Source organism: Necator americanus, chromosome I (genome assembly GCF_031761385.1).
Source record: "Necator americanus strain Aroian chromosome I, whole genome shotgun sequence".
Lineage (NCBI taxonomy): Eukaryota > Metazoa > Nematoda > Chromadorea > Rhabditida > Ancylostomatidae > Necator > Necator americanus.
In genome coordinates, this window is record NC_087371.1 from 30405987 (window position 1) to 30414748 (window position 8762).

The 8762-nt window shown below is 39.3% G+C and overlaps 1 protein-coding gene across 3 annotated transcripts in view; it reads right to left on the bottom strand.

Moving 5' to 3' along the window:
* The window catches only part of RB195_007331 (uncharacterized protein), a gene marked incomplete at both ends in the record, with an annotated part of 65436 nt that extends 57934 nt beyond the window's left edge, over positions 1 to 7502 (bottom strand). For all 3 annotated transcript variants that reach the window (XM_064180893.1, XM_064180892.1, XM_064180894.1), the window contains one exon: positions 7392 to 7502. In XM_064180893.1, the coding sequence (XP_064037726.1) occupies positions 7392 to 7502 (111 nt within the window). The remainder of the gene's footprint in view (positions 1 to 7391) is intronic.
* Positions 7503 to 8762: the final 1260 nt, after the last annotated feature.

Consider the following 8762-nt stretch of genomic DNA (forward strand, 5'->3'; position numbering starts at 1 on the left):
ACGCCGTGCACGTATTCCTTTGACCTTTTTTTCCTCCTCTCACAACTGTCTCTGAAGAACCTCTTCTAACTGAGTTCCTCATCTTCTAAGAGGTCATGACAGCCGTCTGTCGAGATTGTGGTGCAGTTACTCGTTTGAGGATAACGAAAATTGGTGAACTATCCTGCTCAAGGTCCCACCTCTGATTCACCCTGAGTCCCAACGTCGTGCTCCTTCTGTCTTGAGCTAAGTTGCTCGTCCAAACCCTGATATGATGTGGATAATCTGACCAGTGATAAGCGCTCTGGATTGGGGGTGCAGGTCCCATAAAAGGATTCTCCACTTTCTGTAGGAGAAGAACCGTATGTTCGATGAGGTAACCGCCACGAAAAGCAATCACGCCAGATTGCACAACCAATAAATTCAGCTCCGATTTTTTTCGATTGAAAAACTGTTATTCAAGCGGTAGTAGAGCCCGTGTAATGGCAATACCTTTGATCCATCTAATCGATGTTCTTGTTTCAAATATGGGTGGGGTTTATTAGGAATTCCGGAAAAGAATATCTCTTTTACACATGAAAACATTCGATAGGGACGGGTGTGGTGCAGTCGGTAAGAGGTCCCCTGTGGTCAAACCGCCGATGGTTCGAAACCGTTCCAATGCCAACTAAGCTTTCCATCACTCCGGGGTCGATAAATTGGTACCAGGCTTGTCTAAGAGGATAAAAATACTGACTTTACCCGTCGGCTGGCCACCGAAAGTCATTGTATGGGCCAGTTACACGTTCGTAAACCTCAAACGATCCTGAATTGAACGGAACGTGAGGGCGGATCCCAAGCGGATTCATTAACGCTAGTCTACTTTATCTTTTAGCTTTAAAATTCGATTAATTCTAACTATCTCAGGATGCTAAAACCTGGACAGAGCACAGCTACTCCTTGTTTTCAGCCATTAAAACAAGCGCAAAGCTTTGAGTAGAAAGTACAGTATCGTAGCAGGTAAGATATCGTACTTTTTTCAGGAAAAAGCGCCGTCCTACAGTATGATGATGCTAAATCACACCACTCTGTGAAAAAAATTCCATATAAAACCAAAAAATAAGGGCGGAGCTGTAACCACCAGGCACCTCATCGACTTATTCAACTTACATCATTCCTTCTGTTTACTCTTGGTTCAAATCGTTGCAAAATTTCCTAAGTGCAAAAGGTTCAAATACGGAATAACTCCTTTAGTCTTACGGGTTTTTTCTCTTATAAATGATATTCCAAATTTCTCACAATTTTTCACTACATCCACATCAGTCATAGTAATAAGAAAATTTTTGGAAAAAAATTATGGGAACTTTATAAACTTGGTAATTCATCGTAACATTGCTGAAATTTTGTGATAAAAGAGTTCAGAGCAGATTTTTTGCTGTAAGTCCATCATTATCAAAGAGCTTCTACTATTGTTTAGGTCGCTGAAATATTTCTTGAGCGGAAAAGATTCAATTATGGAAGAATTTTCCATTTTGGAGTTTTTTTGGAATTTTTTGGATTTACAACTTTTCTAAAATCAGAAAATCATCCTCACTTTACAGTTGCGGAACTGAAAACATGCCTTCCGGATGCAGGAAGGTTTTTGGTAATAACCGTACACAGTTCACCGACAATAAAAATATCTTGGAAAATAGTTTTTTTTTCGTTTCACAACAAAAAGTTGCAATTTCTTTTCGGTAAATTTAAAAGATATCCAAAATGGTGGTAAGGACACATACATAGTTCACCGAAGACGAAAAATATTTGTTGGAGTAGTTTAGTTGGAATTTGAAAGTTTTTTTTAGTTGGATAGTTGGATTTAGATTACATTTTCAATTTTTTCAAAATCAAAAGCCATTCTCATTTTACATCGCTGATCCAAGACCAGTTTGACTTTACAGTTCCCGATTGGGAATTTCCCTCCGGATTACAAAAGGTAATGACGGGTACATAATTCATCGGGACCAAAAAAAAATATTTGAAAAATTGTTCTGTTCAGTTTTACGAGAAAAAAGCCATACATTTACAGTAAAATTACGAGATATTCAATCTGGTGGTAGCCATTCCTTTCCGGTAAATTTGAAAAAAAAATCCAAGGTGATGGTGGTCGACAACAAGGAGGAAATGGTGGTGGCGGTTTAGAACCAGGAGAAAGACGTATGGATTCATGTCCTGGAATTCGAGAAGAAGATGGTGGACAATCAGGAGAAGGACGAGATGATGGTGTACATCCAAAAACTTCTAATACATTGTTTTCTCGGCACAAGAACACATGGAGAAACAAATTAACGTAATCTACTGCCGGTAGGAGGTTCAAGACTTGTGGAACGTGTTCCAATTTTATTCACTTCCTGCGTTTCGCGGCGAAAAACCGCAAAGCTGCACCTGACCGTAATCTCTTTCTGTGAATGCAGTCTTTTAGTAGACGAACGCCAAAGAAAAAAAACCTTAGTCACCTAATGCAATTAGTGTGGAATCGCGAGCAAAACGCGGATGTAGCCCAATTTAGAGCATGTACGGGTTGGTGGTCATCTACATACGTCCTAACGTACGGGGACGTTCAACTTTCGTCCTTTTTGCTCGTCACTGCATTAACGCTGGGAAGAAACTGTTCTACGGAATATTTGTTTCTGTATACTATAATATTACTAGAATATTACTAACGGATAGAAGGATAAAGTGTTGTCTGGCGTTGGCGAATCCGCTTGGGACCCGCCACCACGTTCACTTCAATTCAGGATCGTTTGAAGTTTAGGGACGTGTAACTGGCCCGTACAAGGACTTGCGGTGGCTAGCCGACGGATCAAATCAGTGTTTTTATCCTCCCGGACAAGTCTGGTACCAATTTATCGACCCCGTAGGGATGAAAGGCTTGGCGATCACTAGGGCGGATTCGAACCTCCGATCGATCGTACATGATGTGGAACCTCTAACCGCTACACTACACTCGCTCTAAAATATTATTATTATTGCTTATTTTATTATTAATTTACGATATCATTACTAAGAATTTAGTTGTAACTGAAAACCAGATGGGAAAAGGACTGAGTTGCCACTTAACTGAATAGTTCGAGCGAAGGAATATGAGCGAATAAAAATAATCTAAATAATAAGTGCATAGATTAATAATGATAATAATAATAATAATAATAATAATAATAATAATAATAATAATAATAATAATAACAGATGAATAATTCATAAATAATTTAATAATAGTCGATAAATAATTTAAAAACGACTTACGGGTAATTTTGGATGGGATCATCAAATTCTTTGTTTCGAATTGAGAATGCAGTACTACAGCAGAAGGGCTACTATCTTAGAAATAAAAATTTGTAGAAATAAAAAGAAAAAAGTTTTTTTTCATAGAATTCATCAGAAAGCAGAAAATGCAACTACTTCGATCACTGGAGGCAACGTGGATCGGGAGCGTTTGCGGTCCTGAACCCGCTACGAGAATCCCTATGGGATCATGCAAGCAATCAGGATCATCGCTTTCGCTTAAAAGGTTCGATGTGTTCGCGCACTTTCTGGCCGCTATGAAATGAACGGTGGATCGCACTGGGAAGCAAAGTTTGAGAGGGATTACAAGAGGAGTTTAGACTTACCACGGCCCCGTACCACGAATCTGACATGGTGATGGAAAAGCTGGAGATAGGGTTGTAGGTTGTTGGATCCAAGATGGTTCCGCCGATCTCTCCCTAATCGTTGTAAAAAAAATGGCAGTGGAATAACAATAAGTGGGAGAATCCGTCGTTTATGACGACTTCAGTTGCAACGCGCCACCCCTGAGCACGCGCCGCATCCACGTGCGAGCGGTCGAAGATCAATGATGTCTTCTCACCAGCCTATTCAACTGAAACCAATGTTGAAGCTGTTGAGAGGACCGAAGCATGTGGTACAAGGGTTCGTGTTCTAACGTGCCTCGTCGGAACTAAAGCGGTCCCCAAGCCGTTTTTTACGGCAATTAGGGAAAGTTGAGCTTATCCCGTAACCTACAACCCCATCTCCAGCTTTTTCCGCGGATTCTCTCACAATGTCAGATTCATGGTATGCTCCCTGTAATCAGAACATATTTATTCGTTCGGGAAAACCTGTTTATACCCCAAGTACGGGCACATGACACATGAATATTACAGATCATGCGTGAAAATCATCGACTACACAGAGAATTATTTCATAAAAAGGTATTTCACTCGCTCGCCTAGGGCTCGTGGCGGATTTCTCCGTTCTGGATTCTGGAATTAAACTGGTCATCCAAACGATGGTAACCGTTGTTCTCCTGTAGCGTTCTGAGCTAGCGGAAAAGAAACGCACGTGAGGATTTCTCAGGACCTTCTGCAGCAGGAGAATGACCTGTCAACCCATAACCCCATCTGTGTTCAAAAGGTAAAAAAAAGGCAAAACGCTTTGTGGTAAAAAAAAAATTAGGCGAAGTTCTAGTGAGGTCTGTTCCTTCCTATTTTTTGTCTTTTGGCACAACTGTGAGTGATTTCAAATATTCAATTCAAATTCAATCAAATATGAATGAAACTAAATAAATAGATGTGTATTAAACAAATATGTTATCAAATAAATAAATGATGATCCTATGAAGCCCACCATTAGTTGTTCAGCGACAAATCCTATTTCTTGAAACAGTTTCCCCTGCGGCCACAAAGACATATTCCTAGGTCTCAGGTTCGATTTTTCGATGGAAAAACAATGTAGCTTAGTCAGTTAATTTGAGAGAAAAGTCGCTCACTGCTTAAATATATTTGCCTACCTAACGTGTACCACCAGAAGAAAAAGAAGAATTGGTAGCTCTGAACAGGTTAGCTACGTTGGAGTGGGACAAATATTTACAACTGGAGTGTGCTCGGCGTTTCTTCAGCTTTTAGCCACGCGCGCACATCGACGGAACGCCCGTGTCAGTACACGCCAGTCGAGGATTATTCGCGATCGAGAAAAACAAAAGGGTCTGAGAAGGAGCGCCTATTCGCGAAAATTTTCCTCACTAAAATCCCCAACGCTCAGTTCTCTCCTCTAGTTGATAGGGGGGGGGAAGGACGAAGCTCCCAGGAACGACGAAATATCCCTGAAAATACATAGGTGAGAAAAAGCACAGAGCATACTTGTTTGTGATATCAAGTTGGGAGTACACGAACACTGTGGCATGGAAGCCGTGGAAAGAGCATAGCAGAAATTCTAAAACTACTAGCTACTAGGACTAGAATTATTACGTCCAGAACCAAGGACTAGAAGAGCCCGAATCGTTGGGCCCACCTAAGCAGCCGCGTTGTCGCAATGTTAGCGTGCCTCCGCGTGATAAAGTCGCTCCGCTGACAGTAATTAGGATGCTGTAAAGCGGGCGCTAGAGACTTAGGGTTTTTCAGTACCGTAAGTCGAATGTTGGGGCCCGCATTTCCAGTGAAGACGGGCCATCTAAGTATCTAAGTAAGTAAATAATTCGAAATTCGAACAGACCGAGACGGTGGTTCAGTGGAATGTATTGTTATATAATGCGATCGACGAATGTACCAATGAATGTGAACGACCGAATGAATGATCAGAGAGTTGTCTGCCACACTATTGGGCGATGCAAGTTATTATGCCATCAAATAACCATAACAACTAAGCCTATTTTATACTACGCCTCTTCGCAACCATTGGGGTGAGAATACATCCGACCCACATATGGCCCCATAGATCAAAACCCGCAAAGGTCTTAAAGGCATCACCCCACGAATCTGAGGTGGTACGGATTTCCGGTGGAATATTCGTATACGGGATCGTAGATTATGGGGAGAAGGGTGATTCCGTCCATTTCTTCCTAATTGCCGTAAAAAAACGGCCCGGAAGATGCGCGCGTGCACAAGGCTGTCGCGCTCCAATCGAACTCCTTGTAGAAAGTAGTGCGCCGAAACGTTCGAAGCCGTTATCTTCCCGGCCGTTTTCTACGGCAATTAGGAAGAAATGAACGGAATCACCCTTCTCTCCATAATCTACGATCCCGTATACGAATACTCCACCGGAAATCCGTACCACCTGGGGTGATGCCTTTAATACAGACCCAACTCGTTAGTCACGGCTATCCACTCCCTCTTTTCACAGTTATTTTTGGACCTTTTGCGGTAATCCAAAACGCCTCTAGAGTTCTGTGAGCCACAAGTCTGGGTTCGTATGATAGGATCGTGGCCGCTACGCAGAAAGAAGCATTTTCATGACATTGTCTGCGATGAGCTCCGAGAGAGGTCGCTACATTACGGTTCCTCACCCCTTTTAGATATTCTTTTATACCGACAGTAAACCTTCACGTAATTATAGGGCTCTTTAATTGATTATATCATCTTTTTTCAAAAACCATATGTCCAATACCAAGACCATTCAACCTCCTTTCTTGAATCACGACTAGAGTGACGAACTGTATAGGAGAAGACTTCGTAGCGAGAAATACACTGTAAAATCAAATCAAGCCTATTAAAACTATTAAAACTTTAAAAAATATTTTAAAAAATTATTAAATTACTGAAATATAATAATTTTAAGAATTAATTTAATTATTAAAAAATTATTTTAAATTATTTTAAAAAGTTAAATATTATCAAACCAAACTTATTAAAACTATCAAACCTATTAAAACAATCAGATAAAAAAGAATAAGAAAGAAGTAAGTGAAGTAATCGTTTTCTAAAATAAAAATGGAAGAAAAAAAGGAGAAGCAAAAATAAAAAGACTATGTATATGAAGAAGAATGTGAAGCTTTTGGAACATATGGATGTAGACCTTCGTAAGAAATTTTTAGCTGTAGAATTTGTAGCAATAAACGGGACAATCTTCTAGAACAACTGAATGTGAAGCTTTGAAATCTCCAATAATAACAATCCTTGAAAGTGTTCACCACAAAATGACAAACTTTATTTTTTAAAATATAATAGGGTCGAAAGGACATCAAGCACGGTGCGCAGACGGATGCGCTCGAAGAGGGACCAAGGGTGCTACAGAGAGTCCCTCCTCGATCCTAAACGCTACGCTTCGCCACAACGCTTCGAGCGCAGCCGCTTACGCAACTACACCATATTCCAAAAAAGTAAAAATAAATAAGATAGAGGATAAAATTGAAAAATGGATCGTTTCGCCTCTACCTAGTCGTTTTGAACCTAGTATACACATTTGTCAAATTTATGCACTTTGCTTTTTTTGACAATCAGCGTTTAGGAGGAATGTGGATTGCATTAATCCTATGAAGGCATAGAAGTGGGTAGTTGTACAGTAAAGAAGAAGTGAATTTTCCAAAATCTGAAGCATCTTGGGAACGAGAAACAAGAGGAAAAATTCAAATAAGAATAGAAGAACGGCAGTGAGAGGTTGAACATCAAGCAAAACACTTAACAAACTCAAAACAAACCAACCTTAGCCTTCTCCAACGTATCCACACTGTGCTGTTCTTTGGATTTGTAACAATTCTTGCATTTCCCCTTATTGAAAAAATTCGGCTCGAATCGTACACATTGACTAATCATCTGTAAAACCGGCTGATATTGAGAAATCTAGAAAAAAAATGCACTAAAAAGTAAACAATAAACAATGTGCGACAGTGAAACGACGCAGGTGTTGCGACAGACGTGGAGTGTCGCTTTCACAAACTTCCAACAGTAAAAAATATATTTTTCAATGAAAAACAAGAAAATCGGCAGAATCACTGTGGAAGTTGGGTGAAAAAGGACCATTTAGAGGAACGAACAAAACAAAAAATAAAAACAAAATAAAAATTGAAATTTAACAAAATGAAAATTCAAAGCATAACGTCGATTGACTCTTCACAGGATTGAGCAGGACCCCTTTCAGGATAAGAAGTGTTGCCTCTGATTCTAGACCTTTCCAAGAGATGAGGTAAACTCCGCCCAGGAAGAGAGGTGGAAAGAAATGGAGATGCGGAGAGCAAACGAATAATATACAGCGATTTTTGAAACTGTTTATCATCGCTTCGCTTAATCTCTTTTATGTTTTGTTTATACTTACTTTATATTTATTTTTTTGTATCTCACGTCTCAAATATCCCGACATATTTACATACATTTCGTATAATCTATTTTACTTTTAATTTTATTTTTTACTCAATTTTTTTTCTTGAAATCTTTTATTTTTTTCATTAAATTTGTATAAAATTGATTGTAAAAAGTTTGTACAACTCCTTGCACATACTTAATTTAATTAAGTAGCTGCAGAGGTCAATCCAAGGAACGAGGTACGGTATATCGGTGGGGGAAAAAATGTGCTGTAACCACGTTAAGGTATAAATCATAGGAATTTCCCTTTTTTATTTTTACTTTCTAAATAAACACCTTAAATTTCCTATCCAATTTCTGGAAAACCAACCATTTTCTCAAATAACTTTGTTTTTTTTTAAATAAATATATTATAAAAAAAATAAAATATTAAAAATAAAATCTTTAAAATAAAATTTAAAATTGAAAACAACAACATCGTTAAGGGTATGTAATCTGTATCTAAAACTCTTCTTCATTCTATAAAACGGAAATCTAACGTGATCGTAAAAATGTGCTGCTTTTCTCCAAAACAAGAGGGGGGAGGGCGGGGAGGGGAGGGCAGTACCGTCGGCGTTCTCCTCCCAGCTGCTCTCTCATCATAATTCGGATTGTTCGCCAGGAAGAACCGCAGTTCGTCGTGCCTCACCTCTCAACCTTTCCTCTCCGTTAAGGAAAGGAAATTCTCCGATGTTTATTTTTTGATAGTGGCACATCTCATAAACGACAATAAAA